Source organism: Crassostrea angulata, chromosome 4 (genome assembly GCF_025612915.1).
Source record: "Crassostrea angulata isolate pt1a10 chromosome 4, ASM2561291v2, whole genome shotgun sequence".
Classification (NCBI taxonomy): Eukaryota; Metazoa; Mollusca; class Bivalvia; order Ostreida; family Ostreidae; genus Magallana; species Magallana angulata.
Window position 1 is genome coordinate 31,070,846 of NC_069114.1, and position 21,865 is coordinate 31,092,710.

Genomic DNA, 21,865 nt, shown 5'->3' on the forward strand with positions numbered 1-21,865 from the left:
TGTGAGAATCTAATTATACCTTAGATCTTTACAACTAGCTCTCATATCAGTTAATCAGATCATTTTTTAGAGTCCTTTGGTGATTTCTTTTTTTAAAAAATTCGAATTGCTCAGAAGGTCACCTGGATAAAATGGGATTATTTTGTCGTTAATGGTGCAGAAATTTTATCTTTGCCCCCCATAAAAAAACTTTGATCTGAATCTAATTGTTTGGGTGACGTCAGCAAACGGACAAAATACTTATCAATCCGGTAAACACAAAACTGTTGCTTGTTAGTATCTAAACAATGGTCAACCTTATCTTTATTGTTTTAGTTTTCGAGATAATCAAACAAACATCCACCTGTTCCGAAGTTTGGCGTCCAGGTGAGAAAACGCACCTGAGGAATCCACAACAAATAGAACAATATATATCATTTTCAATATCAACTAATTACAGTATAAAAGAAAAATAAAGAATTCAAAACTTTAAAAAAAAAATGAAACGTAGGACCAATTGAATAATTGAAACGTAAGATCAGTTATTAATATATGTTCATCATTAGCAAAATTGAAATTGGATTTGTGGATTTGTTAAACGATACTTGAATCCCTTATATGGTAGAATTTGAAAGCAAATATTAACATGTATAAGTTGAAACATCGGCGAAATAATCCCCTGAAGCATTACTCAGGTCTTGGAGTCTCTCTTTCGTAAAATAAACTCAATGAAACAAAACCTTCATTTAAACTTGATACTTATTTATTCAATTTTGATTAACAATCATAAGAATGGTATAAAAACAAGATACATACACATCATACATAATCATGAATATATGTAACAAAATATTTAATAAATGACTTTAAGTTAAAAGTCAATAAGAACTCACTCTACAACTAAAGCTTTTCCATGCAAGTTATTACTACAAGAGTTTATTCACTCAATTAAATTCACTCAAAAATAGTTGATATCATTGTGTGATAATAAAAAATGGATGTACTTGTAAGGAAAATTAGTCAAACTTTTCAGGAAAAATATATTACTGATAAAGCAAATAGCAAATGTTTTTTAAAATACTAGTTAATTATAATGCGGAACTTGTCTGAAAATTAAATGTTCAACCATGTGCTAGAGAATTTGTACATTTACACAGATATCGGTTGGTTAAGACAATAACGCGTATTTATCTCATGCGCGGATCCCGAATTTTTTTTTCCGGGGGGGGGGGGGGGGAGGTTCCGAGGCATGTTTTGGGTAATTCTACTATGTCAGTTTAAGAAATTTGACCCCCCCCCCCCCACCTTCTTTCAAGATCCGCGAATTGCGTTTTGTATTACCACTCACATTTACAAGTTTCATAGTGATAATTATTTTTGGCAGATTGGCATCTTCGTATATTTATAACAGAGTTTTTGGTGACTATAACCATTATATAAATTGATTTGATGAGAGATATATTAAATGTAAGTTGTAAAATACAACACAGAGAAATTCATTATACATAAATCATGTTTACATCATTCGTTTATTTAGAATGCAGTAGATACATATTACTTAAATGTACTTGGTTAAAGACACACATGTACTTAAATCAACATACATTGTAGTTGAAATGTCTAAGAATTGAAACTATTTTTTATCATTGACGGTTCACTGATCTTTGGTCTCAAACAAAAGTACTCTACAACCGTTTTAATCAACAAATTCATTACTAAACAACTAAAAAAAGCATATTTATGCATGGCTTTAAATCTCAATTTAAAAAATACCTCTTTAACCTTCAAAACGAATGAATAATTATATACATAGTACATGTAAAAATTATCAACCCTGCTCTCATTTACAGGATTCAAAATAAATCATACAAAAAATACACAAGCAATGCTGTGTAAAAGGGACTTATCACAGACAACTTGTAAATAGTTCACCCAAAATTACTATCAGACACGAAGAAGCTTGCAAATCGAGTACAAATATAATATACCGATGAAATGTTGGTTTTGTGGCAACAAAACTAATTAATGTGTAAAGCTATATGATCTATTAATTCAACACAAGAAGTCAATAATGAATGATAAATTGGACATAACGATTTCTTTGGTGGTTGGGTGTTGGTTTTTGTTTTGTTTGTGTTTTTTTTTTGGAGAGAATAAAAAACCCAAACTATTTCATCATCAGAGTTCTAAATAATTGTGTAGAACATAAATTAAAGCATTTGGTACAAAAAAATTGGACAAAGATGCTGATAAAGTTCCAAAAAAGATAAAAACCCTCACTGCAAAAAACCTTCATGGAAGTTTGTGCTCTGCGTGTGGTCTTTGGTTGACATGATGAATGATAGTCGAATGTTTCAACAACAGTAATCGGAGGAAAAAAAACTAAAATGGATACCGGTATTTTATTGGATTATTTTTTACCCCAGCCATTTTGTCTTTTTCTCCCTATAAAAGGCCCTCATGTTTACAGTTATAAATCCTTGCATAATATCCTGTATAGTTCAAATCGCATACCACGACGTTGTTGTCGTAACTGATTTCCGCAACAATAAGATTTGGGTTGATTTCAACCTGTAACAAAAAAAAAAATTAAAAATTACAGACTATTAAAGAAGAGGCACTATAAATAATTTATTTAACTAAAATTTTTATCAGTGATGAAATATCTTGGATTATAAATTATCAAAATTATTTCAAAATACAGCAAAACCTCCCTTTTTTGAACCCTATTGTGTCTGAATCATTGACTCACCCGAATAAATCAATGAAAAATGTGAAAATTAAAGTTTGCCATAAAAATGCGTCAAGTTGTGTTACCTTAGTTTAGAACTTCATATCATAGAGATTGGTCGAGTCAGGTATAGATTATATTTTAAATTTTAATTGTGACGAAATACTGATTATTGTAAAAGCACTTCCAAGAAAAGTAACAGAAAAGCTTACCTTGAAAACATATTTTCCTTGCTTCAGGTCAGTGATATCTACCCACTGACAATCTATGTCAGCCATATAGTTGTCTGAACAGCCAACGCTGATACCTGTTACGAGAAAGAGAAGAAAACGATCTTGAAGTCAATGCAAAATAGCATAAGAAGAAGAAACACAAACTATCAATAATTTGTTTAACTGTTTAGTGAATTCAACTGGTATCACACATTCCCCCAAAAATTATTACATATATTGGCTACTTCTTAATAAATCAAAAATCAATTTTTTCTGGATGTGTTCAATGTTCAGCTATACTCTTCATAACTATTTCTACCGATATCTAAGATTATTTTTGTCTTAAAAATACAAAGAAAGAGAGGGCGGCCGGAGAAGTATACAGTACCTTGTTGGCCGTAGTTCTGACAGCTATATTTGGGACGGACGCCGCGATCACACGCCGAGTCCTCCAGACAGAAGCTGGCCTTTAGACCTTCCGCTACCCGGTTACCGTTAGTGTCCAGAATGTCATAATGGGCGAAGACGTCCATGCTGTGGTAATGCCTTAAAAACAGCATAAACAGCAATTTCGTTTATCAAATCAGCGATTTGTTATTAGTAATTAATCACTCAAAACCGCGTTGATACTGTAAGTTGGAAAAACATTTCTTTCAAAAATGGCTTTCCGTTACATAGTCTTTTTGTAATTTTTTGCATTTTTGTTTTCCTATAAACATTAAAAATAAAATAAGCCAAAAAGATAATTACCGATTTTGTAGCAAATTACAAAATTTAATTTCATTTTTTCTTCTTCAAAAGTCAAATTCAGTGCATAATGGAATAACTTTCTTGAACTGTAATGTACTCACATGTGACACGCATGCCACTCCCACTCATCGCGGTTTAACATTGGCCGGAAGTCAGCCGTCCCTTTGTTTTTGACAACACTGGAAAATCGCAGCAAGCGCCGGGTGTGAGCTCTCCAACCTAATACAAAATGTAATAGCAATCAAATTTATGTGTACCTGGGCTACACTCTCTACGTTAATACATACAACACACAACCCTACAATGTAGACTGACCGTTGATCTTTGTGTGGCATTAGCATAGGCCATATACATGTACATGCAAATTGAATATGATTCTACATGTACATGTAAAAGGATGGAGCCATAGGATATAAAATGTGCTTAAGCTGTTTTATGTTAATTAGATGAAAAATTCCATTCTGCTACCTCATATGAATCACAAAATTCTAGAATTTTCCTGAGTATTCTGTTTAAAAGCATCATTGTATGAAATATGAAAGTTACAACGAAATCCTGAACAAAATGATATTGTTTTAAATTAAAAGTCAGTATAATTAACTTTTATCTCAATAAGATATTTTAAATTTTCCGTTTTCAAGATAGTGGTGCAAAAGAAAATATTTGGAAGAAAAGGAAAGAACGAAGCTTTATATTAAATCAAGCAACGATTACCGAAGTATGGGACGCACAAAATATCGATGCATTCTTATACAGTACATGTAATATTCATTTTCTTGACCTAATCTAAACGGACATAGATACCAGTGAGTAAAAGTACTACACGTAGTAAACTGTATTCCTTAAGGCTTCGCACATACTTCAAAGTAAAATTATCACACAGTAACAATATACGATGCAAAAAAATTCTAGACAAATATAAATAAATCATTCATAACTCAGACCAATTGTATGTGATTGGTTCTTCTTGTCGGGAAAATATTTTTTGTACGTGTAATTGATTGTCAAGCTGTTTTTTTACATACCACGTGACCTTTGCGCTTCATAAGCTGACGGTGCCAAGCATTTTTCTTCCATTGCGCACTGTAGGTAATATAAATGCCTGTCTTGTAGGAATGATGAGGTTTCTAGCATGTAAATGCTGGGCTCTAAATCGGGTAGCGCTGCAAAATGAAAAGCAATGACAAAAATAGCGTTAACTATTCTGTTTATTACAACCACTTGGGAAAACGTCTAAACTGATTAACGGACAAACTGAAGAATCAGGGATTATAAACGAGTTAAATGGTTTCCGTGTTTACTTGAAACGACAAATCAAGGTGGAAGAACTTATATTCAGTTGGTAAATCCTGTGCTCGTTGCACAAACAAGATTGGCATAAGTTTTCTTTTTTTATACATTGAAGATCTGTGTCAGGTAATTTTTTTTACAAAACAGTTTAAATTACATTTTTAGGACTTCATTGCCATTATGGTTGAGTTGGTTCAATGTTGCTTGAGAATGTTAAAGGGGCATGGTCACGATTTTGGTCAAATTATATTTTTCTGTTTTCATTATTTACAATGCTTTAGAAAAGCATTTCTAATGATCAAATGAAATCTGAGAGTCAGTCGTAAAGTTATAAGCAAGACACAGGGCTCACAATTCTGTGTCATGTAAACAAGGCTCGTGCCCTTTTTTGTTTACATTGATTCAGTAGACCAGTAAAAATCTTTTTCAAGCTGAATTGTCTATCTTCTTATCCATTTTTAGCATAAATAAACAGTTTCTAACGTTTAACACATTCATTTTAGGTCTAAACTGGAGTTTTCACTTCCACATTCAAAATGTAAACAAAAGCTTTGTTTACATAGCAAAGAATTGCAAGCTCTGTAACTTGCTTATAACTCAACGAATGACACACAAATTTTGGTTGCCTATTAAAAATGCCTTTCTTTTAAAAGCATTGTAAAAATTAAAATTGGAAAAATAATTTTTGACCAAAATTGTGACCATGCCCCTTTAAGGTAAAACTGTTCTTAGTAAATGCCGCGGAAGACGACATTACCAATGACAAGAGTTAGATGGTCGTCGCCATTTTTAGGCTATATTAATCTCCTTAAGCAGAAGAGCTGAAAAATGTTCAAATCTTTTTTTTTTCAATACATCCATCCTCCTTAACATTGTAGGGATTACTAACTCTTTATAACCTCGTTTATCACCCCTGTGAATGTTATTGTCATTCAAATTTTAGACCACGTGGTTTTATTTGACCCTTTGAGTTTCGCAGTAAAAATCGTACCTCGTGTATATAGTCTATTTCACAGTATCTAGGTTCTTGTAGTCAAATATTAAATCTAGAGGTTTGTTGATTTTTAACTTTATCTTCGTTAATTGGTGAATAAAATGTGTTCTAAAAATACAAAAATTAGTATTTGTTTGCTGTTGCAACAACTATCATGCTTAAAAGAGATCCCTCCTATGGATTTCGATCCGCGCCTGACCTAGTAATAACATCAATAGTGAAACAGAGTATACTATTTTATGCAGAATGTTCCTTGAAAATGGCTCGATATACTACGTTTTTATGCAAAACAGACACCCATTATTTTTTTAAAAGCATGGTACTGCACATCAAAAGCATCAAACGTGGCTATGATTTTATTTAGCAACCCAGTGTTTATATTTTCAACCACTCTACATATGTACACGGGGTTGAACACGAACGATAACTCTGTTCTGAATATTATCGTTTAATATAAATAACTGCTAGATGGTGAAATAAGACATACATCTTAAAAGCTTTTCCCGTTTTGACATAAATGCAAGTAGGACATGCTTTAAAAACGACCAGTACTTACGTATTTTGAAAATATTATCTGAAAACTTATACTTCCGCTCGAAATTTCACAGGAACTGAACAAATTTCGATGAGGTCTCGTGAGCTTTCAATCGAGCACCTCTGGATTTATTACGTACTTAGCAACGATAAAGAAAACATTCCGAACACATTCGCAGGGGTGTTTATGAGACCATAGAGAAGCACGAGACTTACCTGATGCACAGATGACGCCCGCCACTGAGTCGGAGCTCTTGCACTGTATGCTCATTTCATGGTCCTCCCACTCGCAGTCCTCTAGTCGCTTCTCCGTGCCCTTACACCGGACTCGTGAGAAGTACTTCTTCATGTTGCTTCCACCAAACACTGCCCTCTGATTAAACAATTATATACAATTTCATATTTCTAGTATCTTTGACTTTTTTTAAGACAAAGGTATTATTTCATTATGAATATGCGACAAGATTCATAATTAAAGTAGATCCAGTGTTCTGTGACGTCACACTTTTTTTGTAAAACTTTGAATTCTTTAAAAATTGTGCAAGATAGTTTTATTTATTTTATGTGAATATAATCACATGGATGTAATAAGAATTATTGGTAGGTTAAAGATATTTTCGCACTTAATTTTATACTAAATTTCCAAATCTTTTTATATTTTATCTATGCAAAGGGGAAATAACTCTTTTTCTGACTTTTCTCTCAGTTGTATGTCTAAATGCTATAGTTTTTCTTATTCCAACGATTAATTCTAAAATATTTTTGTAATTTTAGTTTTCTGATAAAGTTGACATTAAAATTAAACAAGAAAAACAAATTTCTAATTGATGACATTTAAGTCTATTAAGTCGAAATCAGTTCGGTTTTTCAACTTTCCTCAGAGAATTTTACGAGTATGGAGCTACCTTAAGGTGGAATAACACATCATCACAAAATGGCTGACCGTTGATCGAAACGACATTTCGTTTTATTAAAAGGATTTTATGGATACAAGCATTTAACTTACTCCATAGCCGAGTGGTTCAAGTGTCGGACTTGTGATCCGTACATCCCGAGTTCGAATCCCGCAGAGTTTTTTTTTGTTGTTACTGGAATAATTATTTTGGATATTCATTTTTTATCCCCAAACTGCAAATTTTTCGCTTATTTGACATTTGTACAGCTTTTTTATCATTATATCTTTCACTATCAAAACATTTCCTGTTAATTTGAGTGACTTTTCCCAGGTGTGTTATTCCACCTTAAGGGCAATGTTTCGTCATGCGTTGGGAACGTTAATACGTAAGTAAAGGGTTCATGAAATCAACGAAAATTGAGCCACCGCGAAATTCAATGATTGAACGTTAGACAAGTACTTTAAGAAAGAAATTTCTATTTCATTGACAGCACACCTTTATAGCTTGTTGTCCGTAGCCTGCGTTCATGTCACGACAGACCACCATAGCTTCTTTGATTGTCCAGTGATCCCCACACACCACTCCCCATTCTTCTCGGCCTTTCAATCGGACTTCGAGTCTTCCACGATTCGATCTTGATCCAGCCAACCTTGTTTCGATTTTCTGAGGATGAAATAGTATTATTTCATTAATATAACATATAACGATGTAAGATAATCATGAATAAATTTTATTTATCGAAAGTTTAAGTGCAAAATTTCTTTACAGAAAGTGTAAGTGCAAGTATTATAAAAGTGGCATACCATAATTATGCTTATTAAATAAATCATTAAAACAGATAATTCAAAAATGAATAAAAGTACATGTTATAACTAAATACATATTTTTTTTTAAAAAGTTGAATTTGTGTTTTTTCATATCATATCATACATTGAAAAACTTTGCCATTTACTATGAAATGTGTTTAAATGAAACTGAAATAAAATACTTTATGCAGCTCAATCAAAAATTTATTTTCATGGTGACTGGTGAGTGTCAAAGCATTTGTGCACATATAATAACCTTTGATCCATGCCCATGCCTATTTCTGTGGTGATTGCCACGTGCATGTTCCCTAGTGATATTTAGATCAGAGCTGATCACGATATTGGACGAAGAAGAGGCGTCTTCATTTCGAGATCTAATGGTGCCACCTCCTCTTCCAAACGACAACTGCCTGGTTGGTGGCGCGGGAACCTGACCAGGGGAAGGATCGTCTGCTTTCAATCGATCACGAGCTTTGATAATGGCTTCCCTTCTCATCTGATAATACTCATCCTCGTCTATTTTCACTGCTCTCTGGCCAGGCTTGGCAACGGAAACGCCACCCGATCGCGATAGCATCACCCACATGTTCAGTTCCTCGTCTTTGATCCATTTACCAGTAACGAGCTCAACAGAGAAGACTTCGTTTTCGTATGCACTGACTGGCGCCGGTGCAGCAGCTTCTGTTGTTGTGGTTGTTGTCCTTTTGGTTGTTGTTGTCGTTGGTTTTGGTGTTGTTGTTGTCGTCGTTGTTGTTGGTTTCTTAGTTGTTGGTTTCGGTGTTGTCGTTGTTGGCTGTGTTGTGGTTGTTGGTTTTGTTGTTGTTGTTGTAGTTGGCTGTGTTGTGGTTGTTGTTGGTTTTGGTGTTGTCGTTGTTGTAGTCGTTGGTTTCTTAGTTGTTGTTGGTCTCTGTTTTGTAACAAAATCATTGTAACGTAATAAAAAGTTAAAGTTGAAGCATAATGGGGATAATATTAAACATATATACATGTATATATACAATCATACACGATGTGATACTGATACACATAATCATCGTGATCATAAAAAAAAACATGCTTACTTTGTGCACTATACATATGTTCATTTCTCGAAGCAGGTAGATAGGGACAATAAAACAAACCCATAGTGGAGTGAACGTTGTCTGTGAATACTATATTAGTTCTTACTTTGGTTGTAGTTGTGGGAACCCTGCCTCTATCTACTATCTGATTATTTCCAGTGTTTCCGGTGCGACTTCCGGACGCATCATTTAACGGAGATCTGTTTATTTCGTTTGGAATGTTCTCTTCTCCTCTTTGTTTAATGATTTCTGCTCGACGTTTCTTATAATACTCCTCTTTAGTTATTCGGCTGGGCCGTTGTCCTGGTTTTGCAATTAAGATTTCCTCACGGTATGTTAACAGAACCCAGCACTTCAGGAGTGGGTCTTTTGTCCATCGTCGACTAGGCAGACTTATCGAGTACACCTCTTCGTCATATCTGTTAGGTCCAACAGGTGCCGGGGCGGCGGCTCTAGAGTGTTCTTTGGTGGTGGTAGGTCTAGAAGTCGAGGTCGACTCTTTCAATGGCGATGCTGTTGTGATGACATCCCGGTCCTTGGTTCTTCTCGTTTCGCTCCACTCGGCATCAAACTGCAAATGAGATCTTCTTGGCTGGCTTCTTGACCTAGCTGTACTTTGAATCGCGTTCTCATTAGTATCCTCTGCGTCTTCCTCGTCGCTTTCATAATCTTGATCATCATTATCAATATCATCTCTATCTTTGTCATCAAAAATGATGGTATTGTTCGAATATCTTTCAACAACTGTTTTGGTCTCCTCCTCCTTCTCATCTTCCTTGTCTCTATTGTGTTCTATGGCGTCGATAGCTCCTCTGGTTGGAATGATATTGTTAACGGCAAGACCAACGCTGGCAACGGTTGATTTTTTGGTTGACTGAGTCGTCTGTTTTGCTGTTGTTGTGGTGGTCGTTTTTGTGGTTGTTGTAGAAGGTGTTGTGGTGGTAGTACTAGGTGTTGTTGTGGAAGTTGTGGTACTATGTGGCAAGCAGACGACAGCTGCCGACCGACTGTATCTGGAACAGTACCTCTGGTCCCTCTCTATGCCCCATTGTCTAGGATAGCACTGGTCAAGTCTGCTCTCTCTTCCCCGGCAGCGCAAACCCGTCAGCCACCTTAATGCTGAAAAAAAAGAACAAAGCAGTTAAGACATCTGCCAATTAAAAATACTTCACGAATGATATTAAAAATAGCCATATAAGATATATATATATATATATATATATATATATATATATATATATATATATATATATATATATATATATATATATATATATATATATATAATTGTTCGTAATCTTTGACATACATCTCCATATTAAGACTTTTTGTGTTTACTTTACTCGACAATTAGACGAGAGGTTCACAACAGATTCTAATTAATGTATTTGTCTAAAGATAAGACTACTCGTGTTTAAACCCTTGTTAATTGGACCAGTTAAAAATTTCCCTTGCCTTAAAGTTAGAGACTAATAGATAACATCTCACGTGCTTTCATTTTCAAGAGAGGCTAATAGTGACATGTAACGCATCTTTTGACGAATCAAATGTATCTGTTTATCTTCGAACAGAAACGAAACCTTGTAGGCTGAAAACGATACACCCGGACCACCTCTAAATACGTTAGAAACACTTTGTATACACCCAAGTAAGAGTGCAGTTATGAACCGACTCTCCTTTGACGCAAATGACAGCTACGACAAGCGTAATCCCTTGCACAGGAATACACCGCACTGCATAAAAAGCCCATTACCTCTTTACATATTCATTAAAGAATTCTTGTCTCATGGCGTGTTAATTTTAATGAATCGTCAAATAGCGATACCTTTAATTTTTTGTTACAATGGGAAAGGAGGAGACGGGTGTATAAAGCATGGGCAATCTAAGGCATGGATCTGACCAGTCCTGGTAACTTGATACCGTGGTAGGTGATATGGAGAGGGAGAAAATTTAAGCTTCCTTCGGCTATCGGGCTTCAATCAAACAACATCGAACGTGTCCCTTCTATTTAAAACAAGATAACATTCAATATCAAAGTTCAAAGGCATAAATAGCATGAGCAAACCTCTAAGAGTTGTTAAAGTTGTTTAGGTTGGTTTTTTTTTTAATTTTTCTAAACTTAACGTAACTGCACTTTTTACGATACATGGACAGTTGAGAAGGGAATAACGCAACCGTGCAATTTATTTTCGCTGATAATTGATAAAAGATAGGCGTGAATGTGACTGATTTACCGCAACATGACTTTAAACGAGTTCATGTATTGAATCCCTTTACCAACAATTGGAAGAAGATTATACTATTTTTCAATGCAGTAGTATCATGTTTTGCAGTATGTCTTAAAACAATGTTTAGACGTCGCTCGGTTGCAGAATGCACCGAATGATTTCTGGGGTGCATATTTAAACAGCATGATTGACGTTTAGATTATCTTGCAAATCTTTATCTTACAAAAAGAAAAGAAGAAGCATCAGTTTCAGACATAATTTGATAAGTTGACTGACTCTATTCCTTAATGGTAATACTTTCTGACATAACGCACGTATACAAAAACGCATCAGACATAAGAAAATTCAAGACCTTTTAATCCATACCCTTGATATTCAGATATAGATTCTTGATAGTACGATATAGCTAGACACAAAACAAAAAAACCCAGCAAAGAATACAAAAGAAGACCTGGAGACAGATCAAAGGTTACATAATTCTTTGGCACCTCTTCAGCAAACAATACCCATTTATCACGCACAGCAAAGTCACCGTAAAATAAAATTTATGAATGAACTAGACGTTTTATTGTAATATCTGTCAAAAGTTTATGAATTGACCCTTTGTTTCACATTGAACTCGGAGACAGCCCCGGGTAAGCATTGCACGCCACGGATCGCCGGAATCGCATGGCTCTTATCGAAGTTTGAAGAGATAAATCGGGATGGAAGATAGAAGAGTTTGGACATAGAATACCAAAGGTTAAGCTCTGGGGTTAAGTTTGATTCTTCCCTCTGTTAATGGTAGGTGTGGAACTTTATTAGGCGTAAACTCGGGGATGACATCCCATTGTTCGCTCTTTGTTTCTGTCTTTGCCCCAAGGACTGATGTAGAAAAATCTTTGTCATATTGATTTGAAAGATTATGAAATTTTGTTCAGTATGACAATCACGGTCTGAGATTGGGGAGCAATATGTTTCATCAGAGAGGGACCACACAGTCATTCAACTGCGTGGGACATTTCCTGAACAATGTAACATTACTTGATTTTTGCAAAGCGCAGAAATTCGTATTTTTGTTAAAACAGCATATTAATGCATTCCACTACTAAACATGACCACTTCTTCTTTATTTTCATTTTGGTTTGCTATTAATATGACAAAATATACCGTTTAATGAATTACTAAACCGTCTGACAAATTCACTTTAAAAACATGCCTTTGAAATCTCAGACGAAATCAGATTAAAAGGGTAATACTAATCTAAAAATATTAAAAAAGGAATATTATACACGACAAAATCATCGTCTAGAAACTGAGGAGGGGGTTCAAAACTAACCCCCTGACATCTGAATTGCTCAGCAAAAAATTAACCACGAACTTAGAGCTATAAAAACAAGGCCCGTTTGTTTTTAAGAAATTCCCGTGTCTGGTTCGTAAAATACTTAAAAGCAACAGATGTTTAATTTCTCTGTTTGGTTTTTTTTTATCTATATCAAAATGAGATTTGACCCATGTCTTAAGAGAATGTGAAAACGAGCGCTTATTTTCCACTTGATATAGAGAAACTTAAATTGAGATAACTTCTTGCTCGAGGTTTAATTTCAGCAATTTAGTTTGAATTTTCTTTGCAATGAACTTATCTGAGGGAGGTTTTTCCCGATAAATGCAAACGATGTTTATCTTTTCCCCCTAGACAATATTATTGCACTTTTCCCACTTCACATAACAATATTACAAAAAAAAGAAGTTTTTGTAAAGCTTGCAGAATGTCTATGAATGTTCCAGAATGATTTAAATCTTTGTATACACGTGCAGATTTGTGAGCAAAACTATTACTATTTCTACTGATGACAACGACAACGACGATGATTACAATGAAGGAGAAGAGGAGGAAGAGGAAGTTAAAAAAACCCATAAAATTTGATTACAATTTAAAACATTCACAAGCAGCGCCAGAAACGTTCGCTCGTCAAAAATGCAATTTGGAAAATGCTATCTGCTGACGATGGCGCATTTCAATGAAAACGCTGCAACGGCAGATGATAAAAATATACTGTCTTAGTCTCAATGTTAATTTTAGCCGACATCTTCAAAACAACACAATAAATCATTCGTGAAGTTAACATAACAAAATTAGGGGTTCGTTTTACAAAAGAGCTTACATCTTTGACATATATTTCTTCGTTCGTAAAAGAAATTCATAGAATGATCTGAACAAAACCACACAGTTCCAAGTATTCAACAGCTAGAATAAAAATTTGTACTGCTTATAAGTTGAAACATAGAGTAGCAGATAAATGATGCTGGTAGCAGATAAATGATGCTATTTCCTAAATTTGAGCGAAATTACAGGTTTTTTTGGTCAAAAGGTGCCGAGTTGGCCAATTCTCATTGGTAAGTCCCATATATACCCTTCAATGGGACGTCATACGTTTTGCGAAGCTATTGAATATATTTACCATGACAAAATAAAAATGCACCAGAGGAAAGAAAATTGCAACTGTAAAATGTTTATTCGATCTGCAAAGAATTTCCGTTCCGCCCTCACATATTTCACAGAGCACTCAGCTATTAGTAGATAACATGTTTTTGTGCACAATGTATGTGGTTTCATACACAAGGTATTTGATTACTCATGAAATAAACGTTCATTGCATGCTATTCATCATTTTGTTTGAACACATTCTATGAGCTTTTTCCTTAAGGAGGCTACCTATATAGATGGTCAACTAATTATCCATACGATCTGCTTGAACTTTGATGTATGATGTATACCGTACGGCCATGCAATTGTACGAGTACATTTCATCAGTTGCTCGAACCCTTTGTTTAGGCACAGTTTTGTAATGTATGATTGCATGTGTAGATTATGTTGCAAACATTTCTATATTTGACTCTTTGACATTTTTTTTTTACAATCTCTTATGTTAAGTAGTGACTGTCTTTTAATTAACCTAATTATACCATATGAACCTTAAACTTAAGTTACTCAATATTGTCATTGTAGGATTGCAAAGTTTTCATAGATTAAACTTCGTTTTAAAATTCCGATTCATTGGGGACAACAATTTTCGAAAACGTCGTGAGATGAAACAGTATACTGATTGAAATTAATGGGTGTCAATTCTCTTAGACTGCCAAATGCAATATAGGTCCGTGGTTATATACCGGTAATTTGGATAATTTGCTTGTAAGTAAAATGAGTATCGTATTTCATTACTTGTATTCGCCATGGATTTTAATTGGAAAACGAGATAACTCTTCAATGCCAATGAAAACTAAAGCACCGCGAATTTTACAGATTCTATACTATATAAATGGAGGGTATGTTGCTTCAGAATTTTACTGTAAATTTATAATGAAACAATAGAAGACGATTTAGACAGCTGAAGTTCTTACACCATTGGAGAATCAGTTTTATATAGGAGACAAATGCATTTGCTCTTGTCTGGTGATAATGAATCACGGCTTATCGTAACCAAAGTGGATAGAACACCCAGTTGGCTAAAACAAATGAAGATACACTGCGCCAATTCACAGTCCACTTAACAATCAGTGTTAGTGTAAGCAGCAGTGATTCTATTATCTGGTCAAAGGAAGATTTAATTTATAAAAAGCATCGTCTCAATAATCTCTTTAATGGACAGGACATATTCTGTAAAAATAGACGATCGAAGCTCATTTTTTAATTTTACAATGTTTTCCTTTTAAATCTTTATTAAGGGACATGTCGCAATTTAAGCTAAGTATTTGAACTTTTTTTTTCGTTCCAATAGTAAAATTGCTTAAATAATGCAGTTCAATGCTCAGACGAAATCTATCTTATTTGATTTGAACATATTTTTTTTGTCTTTTTTTTTTATCTTATTTGTAACTCGACAACAAAAAATCATACATGTATTTTTGATTACTCAGTTAGAATACCTTAAGAAAGCTTCTAGTCATTGAAAATAGTTGACAAAAGAAATTCTCAAATTTTTATGGTAAAAACGTGACCCGGAATTTCATTTTTTTTAGTTGGGTAAGAACATTCTTTTATACCTGACTGAAATCTCGCACAAACAATCGTATTCTGAAGATGATGTTAGATACATGTACTTAACCGAAAAATAAAACTCCCCACGAGTAGAGCGTCAATAAGATATTTACTGGGGGTAAATCTTATTTTTATCTACAGCGATGAGAAATCAGATGATATAAGCATTCAGTTATCATATGATGTATACCACCGACGCAAACATTGTAATTAAACAAATTCCATATCATGACAAAACAGCTCATAAAATGCATGATATGAATGAATAAATGAATGGGTAGCATTTTTAGCGAAATTTGCGGGGGCGCCTTATCTGAAGTATCTTACTGATATAAATTTACGGCTTAGCAAAATTCTTCAAATGGAAAGAAATGTTGAACAGATGTAAAGCTGCACATGCAATCCTGTTACAAAATCGTGATGTTCGTAATCAAAATTTACTCCTAAATTTCAAAAGTTAAGCAATTGTTGTTCATAAGAAAAAAAAATCAAAGCCTTAAGACCGATTGTAAGGTGCATGCACTAATTATTTAATTATACAAAATAACTCTTGAGATAAGTTTAAATTTCTTGCAAGATATTAATTGGTCGTCGTCGCCATAGGAATTTTGTGAAGAAAATTGAGGTTAGAGGCAGACGACAGAAACGCAAGAAAGAAAGTAATCTGTACGTGAGTTTTTGCATCTGGCGGGAACATATTGAAACTACTCAGTGCGTATGAAAGCTGGCTGTAACACAACAATGCAAAGACTTTTGGTCTTAGAAGTTTCGAGAAGTTCTACATGTAACTTCTCACATAAACCAATTAGAGCAAGGATTAATTAACACTTGACTCAAGTAATTGCATTACATAATTTTCAATTTATCACTCAGATACGCAGCGACATTTCACACAAACACTGTTCGGCTCATTAGAAAAGCAGATTGAGATTGTCTAAACAGCAAATAGTGCAGAATTAGCTAAAATTTATCCAAAGTACACTTATACGCCGTTCATTTAAAATGCTGAATATAACAAAATAGTTTAATATTCGGACTTTATATCCCCAGATGTAAAGCATTGTCATTATAATAATACAATTACATATACCGGTATACCTTTCTTATTTCTGGACAAAATCGATCTTTTTTTTCCAAACCGTGTTAGGACAGGGATCGACGTACCCCAAAACCACAACAGAATGTGCGCTAATAACGCAAAATTTATTTGATGCCTCGCTTTTTTTTCGCGAACGGGGTTCAAACTCACGACCTTCTACTCACGACTAATTCTAATTTCTCAAAGTCCGTTACCTAATAGCACCAAAAGGATCAAACACAAGTTTTCGATGTATCAGTATCAAATATTGTACTTTGATCTTCTGTCGAAGACAAAGATGGCAAGACAGGACTTATGAATGATTTTTGCGTTATTACTTACGAGATCAAAGGGTGAATAATACAACGAAAATTGAAACAAAAACATTGACCTGTGACCCTAAAAGTCATCAAAACGCTTTATAAAGCCTAAAATTACATTTGGATTTTGTTTGATGTATATTCAAAATTGCAATAAGTTTGACCCTAAAAGATATGGTTCAGACTTAAATGTCGGTTTGTTTAACTCATTTTATATTTATCTCTAAAAACGCTTCGTGTTCCAAATAGAATAGTAGACCGATAGACTATAGAACGATATTACATTGTTTTAAAGGATTTGTGAATATTCATACCTTGACACATGCGTTAACCCAGTATGTTTACCATTTTTCTCTTAGTTTAAATACCAAGTTTTTTTTCTTTATTTTTCGTTCTCTTTAAAATGTTCTACAGATATGAAAGCTAAAATTCATTAACATTGATCTCATTTTGATCCAACAAAAAGTACTGAAGAACCGAATCAGAATTTGGCGACCTACGATTGTCTTTTACGATATCACACATATTTTGATTTTTAAGAAGAAAATCGCATAAACCAATATTTAAAAAAAAATCCAAAAGCCAAATCAGAGTGTTATAAGGATGCATGTACTCACTTCGCCCGGGTCCGAACGGGCTATAACGCAGGGTCTGCAGCGCTCGCTGGAAGCCCAGTTGGTAGCAGGCAACATTCCCGTCCCTGATATCCCAGCCCCTGTCACAGATGCTGCCCCAGCGGCCGTTGTGGTAGATAAGGACTGTCCCCTCATTTTCCGTGGAGCCTCCCAATAGTCGAAGATCACCGTCTTCGAATTCAGGAACTGCGTTGATTAAGGGGATAAGTCCAAAACACACACACAATATTCCGAACATATTGGTGAATTGCTACAAATATTCTAAGAAATGCTGTCAATTCTTTCGGTGCAAGGTGTTTGATGCACGGAATGTTCGAAATCGGGACAGGCTACTTCTCTCGAAGACCAGGCAATTAGTGGTTCCTAATTAGTAGCGCGTGCATATTATGCAGAATTTAAATCCACCAAATCGCTGACCCATGCCAAACCACGAGGTTGAAATTTGAACAGTTTTACCCAATTCTTCTTTTTTTCGTTCTCTCTCTCTCTCTACCCTAATTTAAATGGCCTTAATTCTTCCAATTCCACAGATGTATCGGGAGAAGAAAAATCAAAGGCCACTGTCAAACGATACCTCCAAATACACCACATAAAAAGAAATTCGAGTAATATCGATACATTATCCAGACCTTAATTGAAAATATAACAGATCCAGCGGATTAACACGTATGCAGCAATTAGACCCCGTTATCCTGAGCTGACTTTGCATTAAGATGTTGGCGCTAGGAATGAGAAATTTGAATAAGAACGGGAGATTTGAAAACGATATAAGCATCATTGTTAACCCGTGTTATGATGCTTTAGCGATATTACGTAACGCCGATGATCTAGAGGGAGAGACATTCACGAGGGCGTCCCAATATTAAGGCAACCTCTCTTGATTCCAAAAGCAGCGCGCAAAAAAAAAAGTTGACAGGGTTTATGAGTTCAGCACAAGGCATAAATGAGTAAACTGCATCCGCCTCATCGTGCATGTGCGAAGAGGTATTAAAAAAACAAATTTCGATCGCTGGAGTAGACCTATAAAAATGTCAAAAACACCTCCTGAAGCTGTAAATAAAACGTAATTCATGGCTCCTTCTTTGCTCCATTGAAAAAAAAAAATGATCAGAATAATCTTCCGAGTCCCCTGAAGGATTATCGTCTTTGGGTTTACACGAATACGTAAACAGCGACAGGTGCCCGTGAATTATGGCCAACAGGATCAGAGGCAATCGGACGCACCCTAAACCAAGGTCCCACTGCTGTTGTTGACACAGTGAGGAACAAAGACACGGGAAAAACATCAAGGTCACGGTTTTTTTGTATACCCGGAAAACTTCCTCAAACTTTGCATAACACGGTCCCTACACATCTTATAGAAATGATTATCCCATGGGGTCGAAAATAAAACTTAATCCAAATATTTGTCCTTGTTCAAATATCTTCCTGATTACGTACATTTACAAGTATTAGTCTGTTTTCCTCACTGTAAAAGAAATATATCATTCCTCTTATCATCAACTTTGAAAAGTGGTTTCCGTCAAATTTTTCGCACTGACAGCTAAAAAGCCAAAAGAGTTTATGAAGATGATTAAGAATCTTGTGCAGAGAGAACGTTGGGGTTCATTGAGGTATGAGATGCTTCTGCTAGTGTCGGAATCTAACACACGACCTCAGTCGGTGTACAGTCGACCTCTGTCCGATGTGTCGGTGACCCCGAGTATAGATCCCTATAGGATTAACGTGTGCCCCCGATCCAAACAGCCAGCAAGACTATCTCTGCATGTTATTATATAACGTATTAATACTTATAGTAAGAAACTGTTGTTTTGTCACTAGAAGTTAAGGTTAATAAATTTAATTATCAATATTTGAAAGAATATTTTAGTAATAATAGAAATGCCACTGACTTTTAGGGTCCAAACATGTATCTAGAATTATGTAGGAAACCGAGTTTTAAAAAAATGATAATAGTTAAATCATTTAAACTGTACGTCTCCTCTCTCTCTCTCTCTCTCTCTCTCTCTCTCTCTCTCCGTAATAACATTCTCAGTTATATTTACCGTGAATTTATTAAACAGACAAGCGATTTTTATTCACCGTGTCTATTAAAAAATCTCCGCTCGCTCAGCAACTTCAAGCAAAGGGGGTATTGTTACCCAAGTGTCTTGTTTTCACATTAAAACGCATTAAAGACCCTGAAATAGATCCTACCAGACAGTGTCTTCTTCTATTATGAATCAACGGAACGTAATGATTTATTATCATCAGCGCAGGTTCCGGTTAATCTACAAAGCGCAATTCCTCCGTTTTCGTATGCGACACAAACAAAAGATGAATTTAAGATAAGATATAATTACAAATGATTTTTTTGAAGGGGAAAAATTTGGCAATTGCTACAAAGACCCAAGAAATTCCAAAGGCCAGAGATGAATCGAAGACATATCTATCGGACAAAGGGGAATTGTTGTCTAGGAAACGAATATACATTATACGGATACTTGTATACATGTATTTTTCTTAATTTAAGAAAATATGACGTTGCATATTTTTTTTTGTAAAGTCAGAAGTTTGTAGCCAAAAAAGATTAACACGGGTAAAAAAAAGAATGTTATCGTTCCGATCTCGTTATCAAATTCTGACGATGGCGAGAGAAAATGTGGGTAAATCGAGGTTCCTTTTCAGGCGAGTTCACAAGGATGACGAAAGCACAAGAAAACATCAAGAGAAACTTAATACAGGACCCAAGATTAAGGCGTCTTTAATTAGAAGAAGTGCCACAGATAACTGCTTTACTTGTTGCAGATTGTGATCAGAAATCTTAATTTCATATGTCAGAGCTGCAAATATCTGCTTAATCACGTCAGACTTTAATTGGAGGAAAAAAGCATCGGATGGATTAAGATTTCTTTGGAAAGTTCTAGATCAAAAATTTATTTTATAATATAATGTGACCTCTTGATATTTCGAATTAGTCTAAAGAAAATTTGGTCATTTATTATTGAAAATGAAAATATCAGATATTTCGTTATTTTTTTTTTCACCTGACTATTAAATAACTGTTAAAATAAAGGTCTATCTGTTTTTCATTGCATGTTTAAAGAAATTATACGACTGCAATGCAAACGGAATTCCAATAGTTTGTTATCAATTGCAAAATGGGAAGAGAATAACCATTTTAGTTCTTTTACATCTGTTCCTGTATAAACTGAGCATTCATAAATCAACTTTGTTCTTGTTCAACAAATTATGTAAAATAAACAGCATAGTTATATTGCACTGGAATTAAAATAAAATCTGTAATTTTGAACGATATCGAGGGCCCTTTTATAGCAAGAACAGATCAGAATATTTATTTCTGATGCAGAGCTCAAAACAGAAAAATATGAAATACAATACCCACAAAATCGTAATACTAGAGTTAAGAACATAAACAACTTTCGTTACAACAACAGTACATGTGTTTGGAGTAACGCGTTTAACCACTTATTAGATTAACCCTTCAATCTGTAAGTTCTCTTCTTGTTCTATTTTGATACACTTTGGTGTGAAACTCAAAGTTATCCAATTATTCCATTCTTTTAGATCTGCCCATTCATAAAAGATTCATCACTAAAGCCCAGATAATTCTTCCGTAATATTTCTTTATTTCACTTTATTTCAAGAAATTAAACAAGACTGAGAAATTTGCTGGATTAACAATTTCACTGTCGATTACATAAAAAAATATGGGAATATATTTCTGTTTGGTGAATGGAGACAGGAATCTAACCCAATCCACTTCATCTTTTTGCACTGGAAATACTGAAACTTTTACACCGCGTTAACTAGATTTCTGTTATTTTCCTCCCGCCCTCCTTCTATACACATAAATCTTTTTTATTCAGATCATTGCCAAAATAACTCTTTGCTCTAATTGACAATACAATACATACTGACTTGTTTCAATAATAATGCAAGACGATTTCGAATTTTTATATGATATATAACGGTAGTAATGACTTCTAACAACAAAGAATTTTATGCTGTTTTTATTCAAACACAGCTGTACATTTCTTTCCGACAGAACAACATTTTCAACATTCAGCTGAATCATCCATCATCAGTGCTTTATAGTTTACATTTGATTATCTGGGAGTCACCGATTAAACGGATAACATTACAAAACATTAAAAGCTCGCTTTATAAATAAACTGCTTCGAAGAACCAAAATACACCTTTCATATCATATAACCTTTATTTTTTTTACAAACAACCAGAAACCGATCTTCAGTTTTGGCAATTGAACACATAGTCAATGAACACGTTTCATCAACGTTACAATACATGTACATTTTAGCATTGAATCATT

General features: G+C 34.5%; 1 protein-coding gene across 3 annotated transcripts; it reads right to left on the reverse strand.

The window, feature by feature from the left end:
- Window positions 1-724: 724 nt before the first annotated feature.
- Window positions 725-18,994, reverse strand: LOC128181087 (soluble scavenger receptor cysteine-rich domain-containing protein SSC5D-like). 3 transcript variants are annotated; one of them, XM_052849356.1, is made up of 11 exons: window positions 17,515-18,993; window positions 9,360-10,372; window positions 9,041-9,099; window positions 8,449-8,995; window positions 7,882-8,049; window positions 6,707-6,863; window positions 4,698-4,835; window positions 3,774-3,891; window positions 3,311-3,468; window positions 2,923-3,017; window positions 725-2,550 (listed from the first exon to the last, which is right to left on the reverse strand). In XM_052849356.1, exons 1-11 carry the CDS (start codon window positions 17,768-17,770, stop codon window positions 2,425-2,427), a joined length of 2,835 nt encoding a protein of 944 aa, XP_052705316.1. In that variant the 5' UTR covers window positions 17,771-18,993; the 3' UTR covers window positions 725-2,424. The 3 variants fall into 3 exon arrangements, with proteins under 3 accessions (XP_052705316.1, XP_052705315.1, XP_052705317.1); XM_052849355.1 differs by having other exon boundaries at window positions 8,449-9,099; window positions 17,515-18,990; XM_052849357.1 differs by lacking the exons at window positions 8,449-8,995; window positions 9,041-9,099 and having other exon boundaries at window positions 17,515-18,994.
- Between the last annotated feature and the right edge of the window lie 2,871 nt (window positions 18,995-21,865).